At 46.8% G+C, this 23,636-nt stretch overlaps 2 protein-coding genes across 7 annotated transcripts in view; both read right to left on the bottom strand.

Moving 5' to 3' along the window:
- Positions 1-611: 611 nt before the first annotated feature.
- On the bottom strand, positions 612-8,473 carry LOC120312534 (interferon alpha-inducible protein 27-like protein 2A). Of its 3 annotated transcripts, none has more exons than XM_039353359.1 (6): positions 8,355-8,473; positions 7,534-7,578; positions 5,710-5,926; positions 3,024-3,053; positions 979-1,140; positions 612-892 (listed from the first exon to the last, which is right to left on the bottom strand). In XM_039353359.1, exons 3-6 carry the CDS (start codon positions 5,876-5,878, stop codon positions 807-809), a joined length of 447 nt encoding a protein of 148 aa, XP_039209293.1. In that variant the 5' UTR covers positions 5,879-5,926; positions 7,534-7,578; positions 8,355-8,473; the 3' UTR covers positions 612-806. The 3 variants fall into 3 exon arrangements, with proteins under 3 accessions (XP_039209293.1, XP_039209294.1, XP_039209295.1); XM_039353360.1 differs by having other exon boundaries at positions 5,710-6,016; positions 8,355-8,452; XM_039353361.1 differs by lacking the exon at positions 5,710-5,926 and having other exon boundaries at positions 8,355-8,423.
- Positions 8,474-15,069: 6,596 nt separating this feature from the next.
- The window catches only part of MAP7D1 (MAP7 domain containing 1), a 72,070-nt gene continuing 63,503 nt past the window's right edge, over positions 15,070-23,636 (bottom strand). For 2 of the 4 annotated variants that reach the window (XM_039353355.1, XM_039353358.1), the window contains 8 exons: positions 23,378-23,564; positions 22,831-22,990; positions 21,662-21,766; positions 20,606-20,659; positions 19,772-19,835; positions 17,667-17,775; positions 16,909-17,111; positions 15,070-15,903 (listed from right to left, as the gene is read on the bottom strand). In XM_039353355.1, coding sequence (XP_039209289.1) covers positions 15,893-15,903; positions 16,909-17,111; positions 17,667-17,775; positions 19,772-19,835; positions 20,606-20,659; positions 21,662-21,766; positions 22,831-22,990; positions 23,378-23,564 — 893 coding nt within the window. In that variant the 3' untranslated portion in view covers positions 15,070-15,892. The remainder of the gene's footprint in view (positions 15,904-16,908; positions 17,112-17,666; positions 17,776-19,771; positions 19,836-20,605; positions 20,660-21,661; positions 21,767-22,830; positions 22,991-23,377; positions 23,565-23,636) is intronic. The other 2 variants (XM_039353356.1, XM_039353357.1) reach the window with 2 other exon arrangements.

Below are 23,636 nucleotides of genomic sequence, written 5' to 3'. Positions count from 1 at the left end.
TCTAGTCCAGCCCCTTGCTCAAGCAGGAGAACCTACACCATCTCAGACAGGTGATTGTCTAGTCTCTTCTTAAAAATCTCCAGTGATGGAGCGCCCACGATTTCTGGGGGTAAAGCTTTTCCACTGGTTGATTGTCTTCACTGTCAGGAAGTTTCTCTTTAATTCCAGGTTGCTTTTCTCTTTGATCAATTTCCAACCATTGTTTCTCGTCCTTCCCTCTGGTGCTCTGGTGAACAACCTGGCCCCCTCTGCCTTGTGGCAGCCCCTCAGATATTCAAACACTGCTATCATGTCTCCCCTATTCCTTCTTTTCTTTAGACTAGCCAAATCCAAGTCCCGCAGCCGTTCTTTGTAGGTTTTGCTTGGGTCCAGCTGCAACAGAAGGGAAAAAAGAACCTCACCAATAAAAGGTCCCAGGGGATTGGAAAAGGTGTACGTTTCGCCTTGCGCATCAGTAGTGTTTTGAGGTTCAGAAAAGAGGCTTGGGTTGGTTTTTTTTGGTTGGGTTTTTTTTTTTTTTTTTTTTGCCTCTTCACGGCCGGGAAAAGGAGGCGATTGCAAATTTGGGTCAATGGAAACCCATCGAGGTGGACATCCCGTTACATTTCACATAAACTGAGACAAAAAGATATTTTTATTACAAGAAAAGCAGTTGAACAAATCTAGGAGGAAGTAGGCTATTAACTACAATAATTCAAGCAAGGAGGTAAGAAGGAACAGCCGTTTCCTCTGCAAGCAGGTTTCTCTAGAGGCCTTTTGACAGTCAAAACTAATTTCATGGAAGGGGGGGGGTCCCCGCTGGCCTCTCAACTGCAAAGGTCCTTTAAGGCTCCCAGCGCTGCTCCTGTGGCTGTTATTGCTGCCGACACGGCGGCCGGCACCCCTGCAGCCCCTAGACAAAGAGAGGTATAAGGCAAAAGATAAGATGCCAGTCCCCATTGATCAGACCTATCCTCGGGGCAGGGCCAGGAAACGTACCAATGGACTGCAGGGTGGCAACCACGCCCCCAGCGGCCACTCCGCCTCCATTTGCGATGGCAGCAGCAGACATCATTTTGGCCCCAATTGAACCAGCTGCAATTCCTGCAGCAGTGAAACCCAAAGCGCCAGCTGCGGCCGGGATGCCCACCACAGCCACACCTGTAGAGGAAGGAAACAAATGGAGCTGACTGTGGTCCTTGTGTCGCAGGAAGAATTGCCAACTTTTAGAGGCCAAGAGAAACTCCATAATGATCTAGGACGGGGGTTTGCAACCTTGACAACTTGAAGACTTGTGGACTTCAGCTCCCAGAATTCCTCAGCCAGCTATGCTGGCTGAGGAATTCTGGGAGCTGAAATCCACAAGTCTTCAAGTTGTCAAGGTTGCAGGCCCCTGATCTAGGATGACCCAGCTGTCTTCTGAAAGACAACACCCTAAACTAAGGATCTCCAAACTTGGTCACTTTAAGACTTGTGGACTTCAACTCCCAGAGTTCCTCAGTTAGCAATGGGGAAGAAAGAGTGCATGTCCTGAACGCTTCTGGAGCGGTCCCAGAAGGATCAGTTACGCACATGTTCTGTTCCAGAAGTTTGCACTGGATGGTACACGATGCGCAGTCAAGATGATCCACCTGCGGCTTGTTGGTTCCCACCACTGGCTGCAGAACGATTAATTCCAGCGGCAGTTTCTGACTACGGTTTTGGAGGATATAAACACAAAGCATGGGGATGGGAGTAGTTTAGTGAACCCTCCCCACAACCAGGATGGACAAGAGCCAATGCCAGCACAGGACTTTGGGGATTCCTCCAGAAGAACAGCACATAGTTGAATTGTGGTCCCCAATCCTGCAGTGAATCCCTCTCCTTGAGAATAATTCAGATTCCCCATCCTGATTTCTTCCAGGTTCAGGTAGTCCTTGACTTAAGCCAATGGGGTGGCCATTAAATAAACCCATTCTTCTGAAACTGACCCAAAACAGTCATGTGACTGCAGGACACGGCAATGGGTTATAAAGGCGAGCCTATTGGGGTTAAATAGCTCAGATAAGTAGAAATAAGTTTCATTGTATATAATATTGATGTTTTAATTTGGAGAGAGGAATTGCTCGAGCATTTCCCCTGGACTTCATCCGGAGTGAGAAGACAGGAGGAAGGGGAGAAAATTAAGTAGGAAGGTTGAGGAGAAGGAGGAGAGGGGGAGAGTGAGGAAGAAGAGGAAAAGAGGAAAGTGAGAGAAGAGGTTATAGAGGGAGGATGCAGTTTGGGGGGAAATGGGTGAGCAATACCGAAAGTTGTGTGTATAAGTTTACTTTACTCTTTATCTGAAGTATTTTTCATGAATGTAATGTAAAATTGAAAATAAAAAAATTTTTCACAAAAAAAAAAAAGGCGAGCCTATTGCCAAAACGCCCAAAATGTGGTCATGTGGCCATGCTGAAGGAGCAGAAGCAACATTTTTCCACCTCTGGAAATGCTTTATGGCAGTGGTTCTCAACCTTTCTAATGCCACGACCCCATGATACAGTTCCCCATGTTGTAGTGACCCCCAACCACTTATACATCACCGGGTGCCAGGGGCGTGGCCAAAGAAAAGGGGGGAAAATGGCGGATTGCGTTGTTTGGCGACCCCCATGAAATGGTCGTTCGACCCCAAATGGGGTCCCGACCCACAGCTTGAGAACCACTGCTTTATGGGCTGTAAAGCATCCATTCCGAGGTTGTTGTAACTTCAAGCAGTCCTAAGCCGAGGACTAACTGTAGACAAAGACTATAATCCCAGGATTCACAAGAAGCAAGGTTAATATTCTTTTCCTGTTCTGGTGATTTCTGAACAGAAAGCCCAGAATCCCCACCCAATTTTGAGTGATGGAATCCAAACGACTGGACATTATCAGCTTATCTATTTTTCTCTTCCACCCCCTTCAGCCTCCACCTCTTACTTGGTAGACACTAAAAGTCAAGGACAAAAAGAGTAATCTCAAACCCTCCAGTTCCCACAAGGACCTGCATTTCTATACGGATGGAGGAAGAAACCAACAACTCACCCAGGCCAACCGCAGCACCAAGTATAGAATCTGGAGGTAAAGAGACTTATGTTAATGAAATAGACAAGATTGTAGTCCACAAGAATCGAAAAACCAAACCAAAGTAGTGGGGTAGCAATCCAGACAAAATTGGACAACCAGTTTACTGAACTGTAGCTTCTTGACTATGTTCAAACCACATTTTCCAACCTCCACCATAAATGAACCCCAAACACCGTCATATGTACTTGGGTGATAGCACCATCCTGTGACCCTTAAGAGGCTGCAGGGAAGCTACTAACCCATTTTTCCCCAAGTGAGATCACAAGACCACAAATGGAGAGTGGTTGGAGCACACTCGTCAAATCTGGTACACAAAAGTGTTAAAGACTAGATGAAAAGCTGCTAGGCACAAAGAATCATAGTTAAAGTTCTAGGTAAGCCGATTTATTGCTCAGGCCTATACGCAAGAATCTGGTCAACTAAAGATCAGCATTAAATTGGCACTCGGTAAGAGTTAACGGCATTCAAGAGGGGCTGGGCTTGGATCCCTTGTGGGAACTTAAGGACTCCATCTGATTCCTCTCTTGACTCTGCCTATCCTCCTACACAAAACAACACAAAGGCCTATATGAAAACCAAAATTATTGCTCTTCTTTCCATGGATATTGCTTTATTTTAACGTCATATTGTTACTTCGTATCAGCGTTTCTCATCCTCGGCTCCTTTAAGATGTGTGGACTTCAATTCCCAGAATTCCCCAGCCAACCTGCTTTATGACCTATAAATGTGACTAAAAGACAACCTTTGTCATTTTTTTTTCTGTCAACACACTGGCATCCATTAAAAAATCAAATTCTGATGCCCGCTCTCAGAAAATACAGGTAGTCCAGAGCCTAATAGAGTCTGCCCATTAGGCTCGTAATCATCAAATGAATCAGACTCAATGTTACATTTTAAAATGACACTCATTAATTGAATCAAATGGGTGGTTAAATGAACGAAGATTTGATTTACTATTTCCTCCGATGGCTGCCTGAAGTGAGAGACTTTTCCCGCTGCTGCTGCAGGCTGTTTCCAGCTGCAAATCAGCTGTTTCCGGTTTCAGTAACCACAGTACTTGTAAACTGCCTCCCAAGTAGGCAGTAGGCTTTTTTTTTTAAAGTCATTTGTTGCTAGGCAGCTCAAGCTTCTTCAGAGGGGGGTGGAGAACTCTATGATTGCAGCTGCCATTAAAAAAGCAAAGTAAAGTAAAAAAGTAAAAGTAAAAGTAAAGTAGGTGTTTACAGAAATCTCCAATTGCTTTAAAACACACACACACACACAGGGCCATTAGCTTAAGCATCTCCAGCAGGCATGCAGAGGGAGATGGGGTGGAGTTTACAGAACTGTTGGTTTGCAACAGTAACTGAGATGGAAGGGACCTTGAGATCATCTAGTCTAACCCACTGCTCTCACAAGAGAGTACAGCATTGTACTGTATTTCTGATAAATGCCTATCCAGACTCTTCTTAAAAGCCTCCAGTGAGAGAACACCCACAACCTCTGGAGGCAATTTAAATTTAAAACTTTCTCGTAGGCCCGAACCGACCCAGGCAAGTCAGAGTTAAAATGGCCACCGCAGCAGTCGAGATTCAATGCAAGTCACATGGCTACAGAGGCCTGTTTTTGATCGCAATTTTGAATTTTTAACATAAGTACCCTTTCTGAATAACCTCTTTTTTGTGAAATGTCGCTAAATAAACGCTCGTATCTGGGGGGATTACCTGCAAGCCGAAATGTTGAACATCCACTCAAACTATCTGGGATGAAATGCTTTAACCAAGTTTCCATTGCAATGACAACAGCAGTTTCTCATTTGCCAGTTTATTAACTCTAGCTTCCTATAATCCATTTTAGGCTTTAAGGAGCACATTAGCGAACGAAATAGATGGTAGCGACACTATATATCAGGGGTCTTCAAACTTGGCCCTTTTATGACTTGTGGACTTCACTGTCTTGTGGAAAAATAAAGCCTTAAAAAAATATAAGGACTTTTACGAAATTCCATGGGTGAAAGAGAGATCTTTATTTTTGCACAAAAAGGTTCAGAAGTGATTTAACAATCAGCAAATTTTTGAACAAGGGGGAGGGTCTAAACTAAAGCTTTATAGGTTTCTTTTTCTCAGGAACAAAGGAAGCATAGATGGAATCTTACATTGTATATGGAATCTACTTTGTGTAACATTCAGATAGTTTCTCACACGTTAAGTCCATTTCTCATGGGAATACAATGAAGGCAGTTTTTACTTTTATACAATGTTTCTAAATATGCATTAGGTCATTCACGTACTGTTAATACAGCTGTTGGCTAACACAGCTTTCTTTCAGAGATTATGCAGACACATGATTTTTGCTTTTAGTGATTTTTCATTATTATTATTATTATTATTATTATTATTATTATTATTATACTTTATTCTTCTTTATTCTATGTTATTCTATTTCTTTCCCACTTTAACTGAGGAATTCTGGGAGTTGAAGTCCACAAGTCATAAAAGGGCCAAGTTTGAAGACCCCTGCTCTATATGTATTATCCTTTAGCTTAGTTGCTAGACCTCCACTCTGTCTACCTGTTTCCTCTTTCACATTGCCTCCACCTCGGAACGCGCAACCCGACACTGCTGCTGCTGTGCTGACACCTTCAACCCCCGCAACAGAGACTCACCCCGAACAGCTTTATCCACAGTTCCTCTCTTGCTAAAAGTCTCCAAATCCAATGCAGAGCAAGGTCGCGTAACACGATTCCCGAAGAGGATGGTCCTTAAGAGTGTTGGGTTTTTGCACACTTGAGAGTGAAGGAAGCCAGGGTGAAGTGCTGCCATTTTAGAAAGCATATTGTGGTGGGAATGTAGTCTGGATTCCCAGGAGGGAGGAGCTGCTTTCTAGAGAGCAAAGAGGCAATGCTGCTTGTAGAGTTTGGCTAGCAGGAAAGGGGTTAAAACGTCTCCTCTCTAATTATTCCCAGAGTATATCTGCAATTATGCAAACAGTTGCTTCAGTCTGGCAAGATTCTTTTCTAGAGTCATATGAAACGATGAATACTGTATCTTCAAAAGAATAAAATTCACAAGGGAAGAACCACCCACTGCCTTTCCTGTATATCCTCATCAGCAAAGGCAAATTAGAGCCAGTTTGGTCTAGTGCAGGGGTAGGCAACCTTGGCTCTTTTATGACTCGTGGACTTCAACTCCCAGAATTCCTGAGCCAGCATGGGGGAACTATGGCCCCTTCATGACTGGTGGACTTCAACTCCCAGAATTCCTGAGCCAGCATGGGGGAACTATGGTCCCCTTCACGACTGGTGGACTTCAACTCCCAGAATTCCTGAGCCAGCATGGCTCAGCTTGGAAACCTCTCCTTTTCCCCTCAGCATGGCTGGCTCAGGAATTCTGGGAGTTGAAGTCCACGAATCATAAAAGAGCCAAGGTTGCCTACCCCTGGTCTAGTGCGGAGGTCCCCAACCTTTTGGGCACCAGGGACTGGTTCCATGGAGAGAGGTTTTTACAAACTGGAGAGTGCGTGGGTTTGTGTGCTGCCTGAATCCCATGGACGGGGCTTTGCTTGTTTGTGCAGACTGGTTGCTGGCATGCTGCAGCCCAGTACCAGTCCACAGACTGGGGGTTGGGGACCCCTGGTCTAGTGGTTAAGGCACCAGACTAGAAAGCGGGAGCCTGTGAGTTCAACTCCCACTTTAGCCATGAAAGCCAGTTGCTCACTCTCAGCCCACCCCACTAGGCTGTTGTGGGGAAAATAGAAGGAGGAAGATGGATGTTTGCCATGTTGAGTTATTTGTCAAAACAAATAGGTGAAGAACAACAAAGGAAACTAAACTAACTGCAGGTGTCATTCATAGTTCCTGGGGCCTGACATTTATTTTTTGCTTGACACAAACCCCAAGGAAACCATTTTATTATTTTTTTTTTGGGGGGGGGGGGAATCATACAAATTCAAATGGCAGGGGACACAATCTGACAAAGTATGAGACCCTCTGACAAAACATGACGGCCAGGCCCAAGTACCAATAGCAGAAAATATTTGCATTCCAACTAGCTGTAGCTGACTGCACAAAACGACTAGATCTAGGAACCCCCCTTTATGGCTACACTCCCACAACCGGCCTCTCCTGGTTCCTTAATATAACTTAACCATCCAAAGGAACCAGATAGGAAGATGGCTGGTTGAACAAAGCAGAAAAAAAAAATCAGGTTTAAATCTAACTTGCTTAGTTATAATATTGTGGCTGTGTAGACTAACCACCTAGGTTGCTTCATTCATTTCAGGGTAATAAAAGCAAGGAGAAATATTTCCAAACAAAACCAATTGGGAAAAGAGGAAATTAAGGGAAGGGAGGGGAAGGGAAGGAAGAGGGAAGGGAGAGGGAACAGGGCAGAAGGGAAAGGCAGGCCTGAGGGGAAAGCATCTGCTACCAGGAAGAGTGGAAGGAAACTTCCTTGCTAACAGTTAGGATGTACTCAAAGAGCAAACTCACCCATTGGTAACTATTGGTCTTCCTTTCCAGCCGATGCAGACAGCCCTGCACGAAGACAAATGCACCTCAGCCAGCCGAAAAGGAATTACGTGCAGGAATTTTCTCATCCTGACCTTGGGAGGACACCCAACCTCTTCCCCCCCCCATGCATCTTGCTGGAAACAGGTGAGCCAATCCTAACCCAAAGGCTCCCTCGGCAGTTCCAAACCCCAGCAGCCCCAGCCAGCAGGAACAAGGATGCTGGTTTGTGTAGTGGAGCAAAAGGAGAGAGAGACTCTTCTCGCCAGCCGGATCAGGCGCTTGGAGAAGTTGCAAGGGCCTTTTGGGAAAAGAGCCATTCCTTGCCACCCTCCCCTTCCCACCCCCCCTTGCAAGGGGGGGGGCAAAATGCATTCCCTTCCCTTCCAGCAAGCTCTCTCCAAAGCCCTCCGCGAGCATCAGGGGGGCTTCTCCCCTCTTCCAAAACCCACCCGAGCGCAGCCTCCTTTCGGAGTCGGGTTCCAAGCAGCCCGATAGGCAGTTGCGTTTTATCCTCCTCCTCGCAGGCTACTCAGCAGGGGCGGCTGATCCACTCCCCCCCCCTTCCCTCTCCCCCAAACCCAGCCGGCATCCAACAGCCCCCCCCGCCCCTCTCATCTTCCCAATTGCGGGGGGGGGGTATTAAAAATGGTCCAGGGAAGGGATGGCGTGAGAGCATCCCCGCTTTCCCTCCCCCCCCCCCCCGCAGCCCCCTGCCATGTACGTCCCCGCCCGAGAATCCTGGGGCTTATCCATTGCCGGGAGACCCTTCCCCGCCCGTTAAACCAGACCCGGCTTCGCACCGCTTGCAGCTCTTGCAGAAGCGGCGCAACGGCGGAGAGACTGTGCGGCGACTGGAGGCGCAGCGCCCCCTTCCCGCTTTTATGGAGCGGGCAGGGAGTCAGTTTCGGTTTCCGCTTCAAGCCGGAGGGAAACGAAAGTGAATCCAGTTCAGGTCCAGGAAATGATTTGGCTTCTGTGGCTTCCATTCAATCCCGAACTAAACCCTTGAGGCTTGTTTTTTTTTGGGGGGGGGGGGGAAGGGGACAGAATTAAAAATATAAAGGAAGCATTAGGGGAAATAAAGGAACGGGTGTGAAAAGATTTTTTTATTATTATTATTTTAAAAAGTGAGAATGCAGTTGTGGGAAGTCAGCTCCCCCCTCCCCGAGAAAGAAATATTTTTGGAAATATTTAAAAGATAGAATGTATTTCCCTAAAGCAGGGGTAGGCAATCTGGGCCCCTTCATGACTGGTGGACTTCAACTCCCAGAATTCCTGAGCCAGCATGGCTCAGCTTGGAAACCTCTCCACTTCTCCTCAGTGTGGCTGGCTCAGGAATTCTGGGAGTTGAAGTCCACGAATCATAAAGCAGCCTAGGCCTAGGGCACGGGTAGGCAACCTGGGCTCTTTTATGACTCATGGACTTCAACTCCCAGAATTCCTGAGCCAGCATGGCTCAGCTTGGAAACCTCTCCTCCTCAGTGCGGCTGGCTCAGGAATTCTGGGAGTTGAAGTTCATGAATCATAAAGCGGCCTAGGCCTAGGGCACCGGTAGGCAACCTGGGCTCTTTTATGACTCGTGGACTTCAACTCCCAGAATTCCTGAGCCAGCATGGCTCAGCATAGAAACCTCTCCATTTCTCCTCAGCGAGGCTGGCTCAGGGATTCTGGGAGTTGAAGTCCACGAGTCATAAAAGAGCCAAGGTTGCCTACTCCTGCCCTAAAGGATTTTAAAGGCAGAAACCAACCCCCCCCCCAAGTCTCTCTGTCCCAAACAGAAACCAAGTCTGCAAATTGCAGATGTGATAATCTTGTCAGACTGGAGTCAGGAAACGGGTTAGGAAGAAACACCAAAAATCTAAGCATTATCAGCCCCAGGGAAGCAGGATATGACCCTTGGGATTTAATAGGATTAATCCACTACCATCAGAATACCAGAAAGGCAAACACAGACTCAGGTCAAAGTTCATGCCACAGGATGAACAAAAGGCTCCAGAGGGTATAAAAACCCACTTCCTACGTGTGTGCTCTCTCTCTCTTTTCTTCCAGAGCCATCTTCCGGTCTGGCTCTTCTCTTCAATAAACTGCAACCTTCTTCCTAAAGCAGTCACCATGTTGTTTATTCCCGGCCAGCCTGAATCATGATGAAGACTTTTCCTTCAACACAGTTAAAGAGTTGCCCGAAGAATAATTTGGGGTTCCAACCCCAGTCGGAGCTGCTGCCCAAGAATAAACAAAAATGAGATCCAGACAGCTGTGAGGAAAGAATATTTATTCCTGAAAGCAGAACAGCTTGCCAGAGAAATGGGGTACAGCAGCAGATTTTTTTTATAGGGGGAGCTTGTCTGGGGTATCACATGCTGAACCTAGAGTGATACTTGATGTGTGTGTGTGTGTGTGTGGGAAGTATGTTTATTCTTGTGAAAAAGCAGTTCCTCTGGGAGACCTAATTTAATTAGTTCAGTTTGTGTTTGCAGACCTTATCCTTTGATATGTGGATTAGATCTGGGCAATTTACTTGAGGAAGTTTGCTTGACTGTTAATAATCTAGCAGAGACACTGATTCTCAGATCATTGTGGATTCTGTTAATATTTTAAGGGGAAGATGGAAACAGTATACAGAATAAAATATATTTGGATATCAAATTTCTCACAGAGACAAGAAAAGAGAAAACAACGTCTAAAGAAGCCATTTCCAGTCTTTTTTGCAGCATACAAACATAACTCCTACCTAACTCCTAATTCCTCCATCCTTCCAAACAGCTCCGGTTCATCAATCCAAAACTTGCCTTTCGAAGCTTGGAAAGCCAGATGGGATAACACAGTTGCAGTGGTGAGTCAGCATTCATAGTGTTAAGAGGATTTTCCTTACACATTTACAGTATGTTTAAATTAAGGATTGTTGAAAGACAACATAGATAAATGAGCACAGCACTTTGGCAGACCTTCATAAAAGAAGACAAATATTTTATGTGTTCGAAGATATATACCTACGAAAGACGAGATGCTCTTTTGCAAGACATTTGTGGTTAATTATAGACGAGGAAACATCCCTTTTAACAGAGTATGAAAAAAATAAGAACTGCACAGGAGGAAGATAGGTAGCTCTTGACTTATGGCCATAATTGAGCCTGTAGTTTTGGTTCTAACGTAATAATAATAATAATAATAATAATGCCTGGAGACAGCAGAATAGAAGAGAAAGAACTGAAGAAGATAACAAAATACAAAGACCTACAAATAGAAATAGAAAGACTGTGGCAAAAGCAAGCAAGGGTAGTACCAATAGTCATAGGCTCCTTGGGTGCAATCCCAAAACAACTGGAGCACCACTTGAACACCATTGGCATTGACAAATTCGCTATTAGTCAATTGCAAAAGGCGGCCTTACTAGGAACTGCTTCCATCCTGCGACGATATCTGTAATACCATCAAACATCCACATCTGCCTATCCCAGGTCCTGGGTAAGGACTCGATAGGTAGACAAAATGCCAAATCCAGTCTGAACATCTGGCTGACTGTGCGATGATCGATAATAATAATAATAAAAAGTTGGAAGGGACCTTGGAGGTCATTTAGTCCAACCTCCTGCTCAGGCCGGAAACCCTACACCATTTCGGACAAATGGCTGTCCAGTCTCTTCTTAAAAACTTCCAGTGTTGGAGCATTCACCGCTTCTGGAGGCAGGTCGTTCCACTGTTAATTGTTCTCACTGTCAGGAAGTTTCTCCTTAGTTCTAGGTTGCTTCTCTCCTTGATTAGTTTCCATCCGTTGCTTCTTCTCCTGCCTTCAGGTGCTTTGGAAAATAGCTTGACTCCCTCTTCTTTGTGGCAGCCCCTGAGATATTGGAAGACTGCTATCATGTCCCCCCTCGTCCTTCTCTTCATTAAACTAGACATACCCAATTCCTTCAAGCATTCTTTATATGTGGTTGTGACAGTTGTTAGTGGGTTACCATGTGATCACACTCAAGTTTACAACCTGTTTTGCAGTAGTTGTTAAGCAAACATTATTTGCTATGAGACATTGTGGTCGCATGACTGTGGGGGAGGGGTGGCCATGGGAACTTGGGGGGGGGCTCTGTCATAAGTCACTGGTTATTAAGTTGAGGAGTACGTGTATTGCAATAAATTAATACATTCCATTTGATGACTAGCTAAATCTTTCAACTGAAAACCTGTTTTACTAAATTTCTACACCGCCCAGATGACTCTGTAAGACTATGAGAAGGGAGATAGGAGAGCAATCCACTCTGGCAGCCATCCCATGTTACTTGGGTTGAGTAAATATATTTTCGATGACCTCCGTTGATCATCTGGCATGTTTTATCGAATTCTTGGATTGGGCACAAACTCGGGGAAAGTTTGGACAATGGAATATTTATTTGGTTCAGGTTTACTGCTGTTGGAGAAAACATTTTGAAGATCTCTGGACTGTTACCCATTGGGCCTCTGCTCTTCAGGGAAAGATGGAGTTGAGATGGCCGAAAATATAACAGGCATCAAGAATGCAAACCCTTTTTAAAACGTTGACTCTACAGTTGATTCACAAAAGCTGCGTGGAGGTTCCTGCCCATTTGTCCAAGTCAATGGAGCCTAAATGGCAGCTGTCAGGCTGGAACAACCAGACTTACATGTGCAGAGTTCCAGCTACTTTATTATAGTCTGTCTATAATACAGAATGTTCCCAGTGTGGCAGCTCTCTGTTGGGAACAATTATACAAGACTATAAAGAATTCAGGGAGGTTTGCCTGCTTCTTTATGGTTGCGCAGTGACTTGATCCCTCCTCCCTGTCTGGCAGGGTGCTTCCAAAGAACAACACTGATTTCTGTTTTGACATGAAGACAGGCTTAAGATACAGAAGGATCTGGGCAGACTTGAACACTGGGCACTAACTAACAAAATGAAATTCAAGGGTGAAAAAAGCAAGGTTCTACATTTAGGCAAGAAAAACCAAATGCACAAGTACAGCATAGGTGGCACCATGCTCAATAGTAGTAACTGTGAGAGGGACCTCGGAGTCCTAGTAGACAATCACTTAAATATGAGCCAGCAGTGTGCTGCAGCTGCCAAAAAGGCCAACACAGTGCTAGGCTGCATTAACAGAAGGATAGAATCAAGATCACGTGAAGTATTAATACCACTCTTCAATGCCTTGGTAAGGCCACATTTGGAATACTGCATCCAGTTTTGGTCACCACGATGTAAAAAAGATGTTGAGACTCTAGAAAGAGTACAGAGAAGAGCAACAAAGATGATTAGGGGACTGGAGGCTAAAACATATAAGGAACGATTGCTGGAATTGGGTATGTCTAGTTTAACGAAGAGAAGGACAAGGGGGGACATGATAGCCGTGTTCCAATATCTCAGGGGCTGCCATAAAGAAGAGGGAATCAAGCTATTCTCCAAAGTGCCTGAAGGCAGGACAAGAAGCAACAGGTGGAAACTAATCAAGGAGAGAAGCAGTCTAGAATTAAGGAGAAACTTCCTGACAGTGAGAACAATTAATCAGTGGAACAGCCTGCCTCCAGAAGCAGTAAATGCTCCAACACTGGAAATTTTTAAGAAGAGACTGGACAGCCATTTGTCTGAAATGGTGTAGGGTTTCCTACCTGAGCAGGGGGTTGGACTAGGTGACCTCCAAGGTCCCTTCCAACTTTACTACTATTATTATTATGAGATCTAGAAGGCTGGCTATTGCAGGGAGCCCTGGGCCAAGGGGTGGGGCAGCTGCACAGAGATGTAATGTTATGTGGAAAAAAATCTTGGGAGACTCAGGCTAAGAGACGCTGCCAAGGGAGGGAATGATTAGATTGGCCAGAGACAGCATAACCTGCATGGGTCAAGGTTGAAAAACTCTGTTCTGATTGGTGCTGGCAGGATGTTAATTCTGGATTGGCAAAAATACCACCGGGCTTGGTCAGCATGACCAATTCCAGGGGGCACTTTTGGGGTGGACATAAAAAAAAATCTTTCAAACCTTTTGGAGATTCTGTGACTGAGGGAGGATTTGAACCCGGGTCTCCCCGATACCAGTCCAGCAGCTTAAACTCGTCCTTCTCTTTGTTAAACTAGACATACCCAATTCCAGCAGCCGTTCCTTATATGTTTTAGCCTCCAGTCCCCTGATCATCTTTGTTGCTCTTCTCTGTACTCTTTCTAGAGTCTCAACATCTTTTTTACATTGTGGTGACCAAAACTGGATGCAGTATTCCAAGTGTGGCCTTACCAAGGCATTGTAAAGTGGTAATAATACTTTACTATTAGTTTGATTGGCAGTTTCCTGATTGGGATATTGGCTTCTTGACTAACAGTCTGATATTAATCTTGGATTGCTTATCTGGGTGTTTACAGCTGGTGGGGAGGCGTTTTGTTCTCTTTTAGTAGCATTATATATAGCATTATAGCATTTAGGCTTATATACCACCCCATAGCATTTTATAGCAGAAGTCCCCAACCTTGGCAAATTTAAGACTTGTGGACTTCAGCTCCCAGAATTCCTCAGCCAGCTGGGGAGTTGAAGTCCACAAGTCTTATAGTTGCCAAGGTTGGACACCCCTGCTTTATAGTATTCTCTGGGCAATTTACAATTGGAAGCATTTTCTGCATATTGTCCCCAACAATTTGGGTTCTCATTTTACCAACCTCAGAAGGATGAAAAGCTGAGTCAAGGATCAAACTCCTGGCAGTGGGCAGAGTTTGCCTGCAATACTGCACTTTAACCACTGCGCCACCAAATAGATATTGCTTATGCCTGTGTGTCTGTTGATGGATAATTTGCCGGAGTGTCAGGCTTCCAGAAATTCTCCAGCATTTTTGACTTAGCTTGGTCTACGAGAGTCAAGAGTTTCCCAGGTCAACTGGGAAATTAGTCATCGACCTTCAAAGTCCTCTGGACATAGACACGGGCTACCTACGGGACTGCCTTTTCCTAAGGACGTCTACCTGTCCTACTAGGTCAGATGAGATGGGCACTCCCTTCCCCTAAATTTTGCCACCTGATGGGATCTAGGAAGCATGCCTTTTCCGTGGCAGCCCCGCCCTATGGAACTCTTTGCCCCACGAAGTTCAGCAGGCCTCTGCCCTCCCTCCCAGCCTTCCGCAAAGATTTGAAGACCTGGCTTCCCCCCCCCCCCCAATGCTGGGAGGAGAGTAGATAAATCACCCTTTAGCACTTGGATCCGATGCCAGGTTTATGTTATTTTTTGAAGGTTTTCATTGGTTTGGCTTTATAGTTTTAATATGATTTCATGCGTCTTTTGGTGTTTGATTGGGAGCCACCCAGAGCTGGTTGAAAGCTGGATGGCTACATAAGTGTAAGACTGGGGGAGTTTGATTATTTATTTGTTACATTTATATGTCGCCCCTCTCAGTCTGCAAGACTACTCGGTTCAGGTCCCCCCCCCTCTAAAAAGAGGTGCACACCAGGTTTAAGAAGACCATCTTAGCAGAGTAAGCAGGACATCCCCCCCCCCAGTTGGCCAATGTCAGTCACAAAGAAGAGACGCCCCTCCCTTGATTTCTCCATTTTATTGTCCACAAAGGTTGCTCAGAGGCATAATACTGTCACCGTGACATTGAGCGCAGCAGCCCCAGTCAATGCCCCACTGAGAAACAGCAGCACCCCCTCCTCAAAAAAAAGCACAGTGTGTTGGACGATGGCAGCTGCTGAGTCGCTAACAGTGCACACACACATACACTCACACACAACCACACAATGTTGCCCATCTCCTGGCTGAGACCGACAGGGAGAGGTTTTTAAATAAGAGATCTAGATCCATGTTTCTCAACCTTGGCTGGGTGGCTGGCTGGCTGGGGAACTGGGAAGAGTTAAAGTTGTCCAGGTTAGGAAACACTGATCTAAATGCTTCCCGTTAGCCGGAACACACCCTCACCTGCAACACTGACACACCCTTGTTTAGGAAAACCCTTCTGGAGTTGGGGGTCTGATCTCCCCTCCTTGCGATCCGGCCCTCACCTAAAAATGCAGGGGCAGCCAGATCACAAAGGCGCAGTCCTCGTGCTAGCATCCAAGTTTATATACATTATTCACATCCTTTGTTACCCAGCCAGTTAAATAACTATGTGGTTATATAGTGTTGAAGATGAGCTATGAGATGGGGTCAGTCGGATAAGGTGCTTATTAAAAAAATAATACTAGTCATAAAATGAGGACAGGAAGAAGTGTGAGTGAGTCCACAGGGCTGGCACCCCAGCCTGGCTCCTTGCATTGCCCTCACGTCCAGAGAGGGGCAGAATTCACCCCGGGTCAACCTCCTCCATTCTAACGTAGCCTGCAGATGGCCGGCCGTTGCCCCCGTCCTTTGGCATTCCCTTCTACAGAACCTCTGCAGGAGGAAAAGAAAAGAGACAAATCAGAAATTTGGAGGACTAAAACGCTCCAGGTTTGACCCGCCAAGCTTCCCTGTACAAGACAGGACTGAATATAGGTTGTCCTCCAGTTACGATGGATGGAAACTAATCAAGGAGAGAAGCAACCTAGAACTAAGGAGAAACTTCCTGATAGTTAGAACAATCAACCAGTGGAACCACCTGCCTCCAGAAGCAGTGAATGCTCCAACACTGGAAGTTTTTAAGAAGAGACTGGACAGCCACTTGTCTGAAATGGTGTAGGGTTTCCTGCCTGAGCAGGGGGTTGGACTCAATGACCTCCAAGGTCCCTTCCAACTTTATTATTAATATTTATTATTATTATTATTATTATTATTATGGATTATCGCACAGTCAGCCAGATGTTCAGACTGGATTTGGCATTTTGTCTACCTATCAAGTCCTTACCCAGAACCTGGGATAGGCAGATGTGGATGTTTGATAGTATTACAGGTATCGTCGCAGGATGGAAGCAGTTCCTAGTAAGGCTGCCTTTTGCAATTGACTAATAGCGAATTTGTCAATGCCAGTGGTGTTCAAGTGGTGCTCCAGTTGTTTTGGGATTGCACCCAAGGAGCCTATTACTATTGGTACTACATTATTATTATTATTATTAAGCAAAATCAATGGGAAAGCTGGATTCGCTTAATGGCCATGGGATTCATTTAACAACTGCTTGAAATTGGGTAATAAAGGTTGTAAGATCCAGCGTGAATCACTTAACAACCGCTTTGCTTACCAACGGAAATTCTGGCCCCAACCGTGGTCGTAAGTCGATGTGTTCTGTACTCTATGAACTGTTAGGGAGGAGCTGTCCTCACCCTCTTTCTCTCCCACAATATCTGGGCCAAGTTGCCTCTCGACTCCTCTGGAATGCAGCCCCTCCCTCCTGGGAGTCCGCCTCCCTACTGAACCCCATTGGACAGAAGATGCTCCTTGCTGGAGAATGGCGGCGACTTTACCTGTGACCTGGGGCGCCTTGGCCACGGCGTTGTTGAGGAAGGGCTCCTTGTTGGCAAAAGGCAGGATGGGCTCATTAGCCACGCTTAGCCCGGACCCTGCAGGGTGCTCCCGTCCACCGGGCTCCTGGGGAGAGGGGAAGCCATTCTCATGCTTGCTGGACTGCAGGCCATTCACCAGGGTCAGGGTGGGGTTGATGGGGCAGCTGCAGCGGAAAGAGAAGGGGTGGGGGTGAAGTCACGGCATCCCAAGCTTCCCTCAAGGAGACGCACAGGAAAAGCAAAGGTGGGCAAAAGGGAGAACCCCCAGATCTACATTCTGGAGAGCAGATCTTTGCACACAACACACAGGTGCTGACACACAAGAAATCTTTGCTTTAGCCCCACGGGTTCTTCCTTGGATTGGCGTAAGGACTTTTGAGCTGGGTGGGGAATTCTGGGAGTTGAAGTCATCACATCTTCAAGTTGCCAAAGTGGAAAAACAGCCACCTGAATAATTTGGCCGATCTTGAAAAAAGGCTCAGCTGGTTGGACTGGATTAGTAGCTGGATGAAGGAATACCAGAAAAATCCAGGACATTCCAGAAGAGAAAGCTTTCGCAGTCCCTGCCGTATCGTTGACAAGAAAACCACCTAGATGCGTGAAGCTCCACTTGAGCGAGATCTTTATCGTTTTATAGCAACAAAGAAGGGGGTTCTGGGAAAGTACCTCCCATGGCATTCCTGTCACGTTCCGATCTGTCTTTCCAACTCTTTACATACCTGTGCTGCATATCTTCCGGACCTGGCCCTTTGCGACTGGCTGGACTGGAGGGTTGCATCTCGGGCAGTTCTTCTTCTTTGGGAAGACTTCCGGGATATTTCTTGCTATCTGAAAATGGAAGAAAATCTTCTATTAAGCTCCCTGGAGGCCACAGAATAGTAAAAGAAATAGCAATAGCACTGAAGACTTATATACCGCTTCACAGTGCTTTACAGCCCTCTCTAAGTGGTTTTCCAGAGTCAGCCTATTGCCCCCCCCCCCCAACAATCTGGGTCCTCATTTTACCGATCTCGGAAGGATGGAAGGCTGAGTCAATCGTGAGCCGATCAGGATCGAACTCCAGGCTGTGGGCAGAGTTTGCCTGCTACACTGCATTCTAACCACTGCACCACAAGGAAAGGAGGGGAGAAATAGCAATAGCACTTAGCGTACAGGTCGGCAACCCGCGGCTCCGGAGCCGCATGTGGCTCTTTGAGCCTTTTCCTGCGGCTCCCAGCCTCCTCCGCCATTTGCAGAGAGAGAGAGAGAGAGAGAGAGAGAGGGAGAGAGAGAGACAGAGAGAGGCACTTGTGCTTCTCTCTCTCTCTCTCCCTCCCTCTCTCCCTCTCTTTCTCTCTGTATGTAAAAGAGAGTGGCCTCACGCTATTCTCGGACAAGCTGACAAGCTTATTAGGTGGGGCTTCTGTCTTTGCTGCGTCGAAGCAGGAAGCAGTAGCGCGCTCTCTCTCTCTCTCTCACTGAGTGGGGGAAGAGGACTGGCAGACCAAGGGCAGGAGAGAGCCAGCCCAATAAGAATGTGTGTCAGCTTGTCCGAGAACAGCGTGAAGCCAGCTTGCCAGGTGAGCAGAAGATCAGAGAGGGAGGGGGGGGGAGGGAGACAAAGAGAGGGAGAGAGAGAAGGAGGGAGGGAGAGAGAGAACTCATGCACAGCAGCCTCTATTTCTTTTTAATTAAACTTTTCAATCAAGCTCCCCCTTCTTGCGCGTGCGCATGTGCAAGTTTTGCGGCTCCCAGTGTTTTCTTTTCTCTGGGAAACAGGTCCAAGTGGCTCTTTGAGTGTTTATTTATTTATTTATTTATGAGACTTATATACCGCTTTAAGTGCAAGCACTCTCTAAGCGGTGTACACCAGTAAGCAATGTATATATCTATTTACATTGCCCCCAACAATCCGGGTCCTCATTTTACCTACCCCGGAAGGATGGAAGGCTGAGTCAACCTTGAGCCGGTGAGATTTGAACCGCTGACCTGCTGAACACAGTCAGCTAAAATGGCCTGCAGTACTGCACTCTAACTGCTGCGCCCCCTCGGCTCATTTTAAACACCTCGGTTTAAGGTTGCTGACCCCTGACTTAGACTAATATACCGCTTCACAATGCTTTAAAGCCTCTCTAAGCGGTTTACAGAGTCAGCCTTTTGCCACCAACAACCTGGGTCTTCATTTTACCGACCCGGGAAGGGTGGAAGGCTGAGTCAACCTTCCGCCACTCAGGATCGAATTGCTGCAGTGAGCAGTGAGTTAGCCTACAGTGCTGCATGCCAACTGCTGTGCCACCACGGTCCTTCCAGGACCTCCTCCTGCTTCCCCCCCCCAAAAGAAAGCTGGAGTTATCAATAGGACCCCAAATGAATCTATATTCATCCACGGTGAGTCTTGGAGCAGAGTTCATTAAAAAAAAGAGAGAGAGAAACAGGCTCACGAGATGACAGGTAGTCCTCAATGTACGATAACAGCTGGGACCAGAATTTCCATTGCTAAACAAGGCGGTTGTTAAATGAATCACATGGGCCTTAAAGCAAATCCAGCTTCCCCCGCTGACTTTGCTTGTTGGAAGCCAGCTGGGAAGGTCACAACTGTTGATCTCGTGACCCTGGGATGCTACGGCCATTGTAAGTACATGGTGGTTGCCAAGCACCTGAATTTTGAGCGTGTGATTATGGGAATGCGTGTGATGGTCACAAGTGGGAGGACCAGTTGTCAAATCGCTTTTTCCGGGGTGGTTGCAACTTCACACGGTTGCTGAATGAATGGTGCGAAGTTGAAGGCAACCTGTAATCCGATTCAATAGGGAGGACATTGAAGGATGCAAAAAGGGATTCTCACCTGGACACACTCCACCCCCTTGCTTCCCTTCCTTGCCGTTCACCATCTTCTTGTCCTCTTTCTTCTGCAAAAAAAGGAGTGGAGATCTATTTAAGGGAGAAGGAAGCAAGTCTTCAACCAGTATGTTGGCGGATGTTCACGGTTGCTATCTTCTCGTGGAAGGAAGGAAGGAAGGAAGGAAGGAAGGAAGGAAGGAAGGAAGGAAGGAAGGAAGGAAGGAAGGAACGGAGGGAGGAAGGAAAGAGAAGGAAGGAAGGAAGGAAGGAAGGAAGGAAGGAAGGAAGGAAGGAAGGAAGGAAGGAAGGAAGGAAGGAAGGAAGACTCACGAATGAAGGCAAATATACGTGTCCCAGGATAATGTCACAAGATCCAATCTGGGTCGGTCACCGTGGCCAGAGGCTCTATCTTCCCAGCTTTCGGAGTTGTGCTGCAGCCCATCTTCAGGGAATTTATCTCTACTGGAATACGTGCTTTGGCCTACATAAAGCTCGGAAGAGTAATCCTCTGGTCACGGTGCCTGATCCCGATTGGAAGGAAAACTGTCCACTGTTTCTGGGCCTCTGCAAAGGCCCCCGAGTTGGTGGGGTGCCAGAGATCCAAAGTTGCCCTATCGTAAGAGGGGCACAGCAGACTGGCAGACTCAAAGCTTCTGTGGAGCAGCTGGGCACAAATGTTTTAAGAGCCACGGGAGAGCCCAGGCTGAATTGCGCTCCCGTTCATCCAGAAGGACGGCTGCTATCTGCTACCTCTTCCGTGGGCATCACCCTATCTAAGGCCAGAAACAGCAGCTCACGGTCCTCTCATCTGCCAGAAGAGGCCAGGAAAATCAATCACCTTTGCATCAGCTCCATCGGCTTTTCGTGTCCGTTTCATGATCTCTTCCAGGCGCTGCAAGGAGAAAAACAGAACAAGATTGACAAAAAGAAGAAGAAGAAAGGCCCTATTGAAATGCAAAAATTTGCTGCCTCACCAGTCACAACAGGAGGGGAAGTCTGATTTTATAAAACAGTGAGGCGATACAGGGATTATTTGGATGTTTTGCTATGAGGTAAGGTATGCGCGAAGATCCTGTACGTTTTTTCGAACCAGAAGGATTCACACAGGGAATCCTGAGCAAGATTCAGGATCCTGAACAAGAATTACATTCCACCGTTGAAGTGTTATCCCAGTACACTTGGGACCAGAATTTCCACTGGTTGTTCAGTGAGTCGTACCCAATTGTGTGATCTTTTCGCCATGATTGTTAAGCAGATCACGGCAGTGGCTAAGCGAATCATGAGATCGTTAAGCAAACTCTGGCTTTTCCCATTGACTTTGCTTGTCAGAAGCCAGTTGGGAAGGTTGGAAATGGTGATCTCAAGACCCCGGAACCATACAACCATGGCCAATGGATGCTGGTTGCCAAGCGCTTGAATCTTGACCACATGACGGGGTGGGTTTTAACTGTGCTTGCCAATGAAATTGAATTTAACCAAAGACGTCACGATTTTGATTGCAACTCTTTAAAATCCAGTAGTTCAAGCACCCAACAACCAGACCCACACGTGTTGTCGAGTACAAATAAGCTACTTTATTGCTTTGTGCCTATTTCCCAGGAATCTTCCTAGACTGGCAGCTTGCCCCTGGGGAAAGACTAGATAAGTCTAATTGCCTTCAAGGCAGGGTCAGGCCTCCTGTGTCTTGTGTTTACATACCGACTCCAGACTATTCCCCATTTGACCCCCTGCCTGGGATGGTTGCCCTCCAACCCAGTGGCTAAGACCAGCTGGCCTGCTTGCTTTGGAAGCAAATTCCCAAGTGCCCCTTCTCCTTTATAGAATAAAGCTATTACGGAGGTTTCCACGTCACTCCAGGGGCAACTGAGCAGGGATTCTGGGGCAACCCTCTTACCTTCTTCCTCTCCAGCCGCTCTTGTTCTTCCTTCTGGAAATGTTTTTCCCGTTCCACTCGCTGGCGTTCAGCCTCTTCCCGGGCCCGAGCTTCGGCTTCCTCCTTCTGCAAGGAAGGAGAGGAGAGGTGCGCACCCGCCGTGCAAGAGAAGACTCCACCCCCCATGCCCCTATTTCCAGCCACTGCAGAAGGACCAGGAGAGCAAGGGTGGAAGAAAGGTAGATATGAGCCAGCTGTGTGCTGCAGCTGCCAAAAAAACCAACACAGTGTTAGGCTGCAATAACAGAGGGATGGAATCAAGATCATGTGAAGTATTAATACCACTTTACAAGGCCTTGGTAAGGCCACACTTGGAATACTGCATCCAGTTGTGGTCACCACGATATAAAAAAGATGCTGAGACTCTAGAAAGAGTACAGAGAAGAGCAACAAAGATGATCAGGGGACTGGAGGCTAAAGCATATAAGGAACAGTTGCTGGAATTGGGTATGTTTAGTCTAATGAAGAGAAGGACGAGGAGGGACATGACAGCCATGTTCCAGTATCTCAGGGGCTGCCCCAAAGAAGAGGGAGTCAAGCTATTCTCCAAAGCACCTGAAGGCTGAACAAGAAGCAACGGATGGAAACTAATCAAGGAGAGAAGCAACCTGGAACTAAGGAGAAACTTCCTGACAGTGAGAACAATTAACCAGTGGAACAACCTGCCTCCAGAAGCGGTGAATGCTCCAAGACTGGAAGTTTTTAAGAAGAGACTGGACAGCCATCTGTCCGAAATGGTGTAGGGTTTCCTGCCTGAGCAGGGGGTTGGACTTGGTTACCTCCAAGGTCCCTTTCAACTTTACTACTACTACTACTACTATTATTATTATTATTATTATTATTATTATTATTAATTAATATTATTATTACTATTATTATTATTTACTGAGTCAGGTTCCCCCCGCCCCCGAGAGAGACAGAACAGAGGCTACTCCTCTTGCCAGACCATTTGGGAAATTCAGGGCTCCCTCCCTGTAGAGGGGAAGAAAGTTCTTTCTGCATAAGCAAAATATCAACCCTTCTCAGCAGGACAGGCGGTCCTCGTTTAGCACCTGCCTCATTTAGTGACCGCAGTTAGGATGGTACTGAAAAAAGTCACATTAGGACCAGTCCCCCAATTCATAACGCACCTGCTTCTGCAGCCGTTCTTGTTCCTCTTGCTCCGCCCGAGCCCGTTCCTGGGCCTCCTGCTCCTCCCGCCGGGCCTGCTGCTCCTCCAGCCTAGCCAGCTCAACCTGCTGCTGAAGGCGGTCTCTGGCTTCTTGCTGGGCCCTCTCCTCCACTTGGCGCCTGCCGGATGTCAAAGAGTCAAATATCTCAGCTCAAAACACACACACACACACACACACACAAAGAAAAGAAGAATGGAAAGCAGCCGCTGAAGGCATCTTAGCATGGCCCAGAATCAATATGCTTGCACTGCAGAAACCTTAACTCAAGAGTATGTAAAGAGAAAATAAAACTCTGCACATGTTCTACCTCACCATCTTGTTTTACCAGTTACTAGGTTATCTCATCCCTTCGTTCCCTAAGAGACGAGATACTTGACCTCGAAGGAGATGAGATGAGATACGGGCTGGTCACCTGCAAAGCTAATTGTGCTCGACTCTCCAGGGGAAAAAAAAAAAAATCGCACCTTCCTCCACGAGGCCTAGAAACCTCGTGTGTAAAACTCACCGCTCCTGTTCCTCTCGCTCCTTCCGCTCCTGCTCCTCCCGCTCCCGCTGTTCCCGTGCTTCCCGCCTTTTCTCAGACAGCAGTCTAGCAGCTTCTTCTTGGTCTGTGGTGCCAGCCATTGGCTTGCCTGGTGTTGGAGGAGGAGGTGGAGGCATCAGGCTGGCAGGCCCAGAGGGGGCAGCGACATCTAAGAATGCCAAGCTTAGGGTTACGCCACTTCTCCCCAAAGAAGCCTCCCCACCCGTTGTCTCCACCCAGG

This window comes from Crotalus tigris, unplaced genomic scaffold (genome assembly GCF_016545835.1).
Source record: "Crotalus tigris isolate CLP2741 ecotype Arizona unplaced genomic scaffold, ASM1654583v1 scf7180000018517.1768243, whole genome shotgun sequence".
NCBI classification, from domain to species: Eukaryota; Metazoa; Chordata; class Lepidosauria; order Squamata; family Viperidae; genus Crotalus; species Crotalus tigris.
This window is presented reverse-complemented; position numbering and strand designations above follow the sequence as displayed.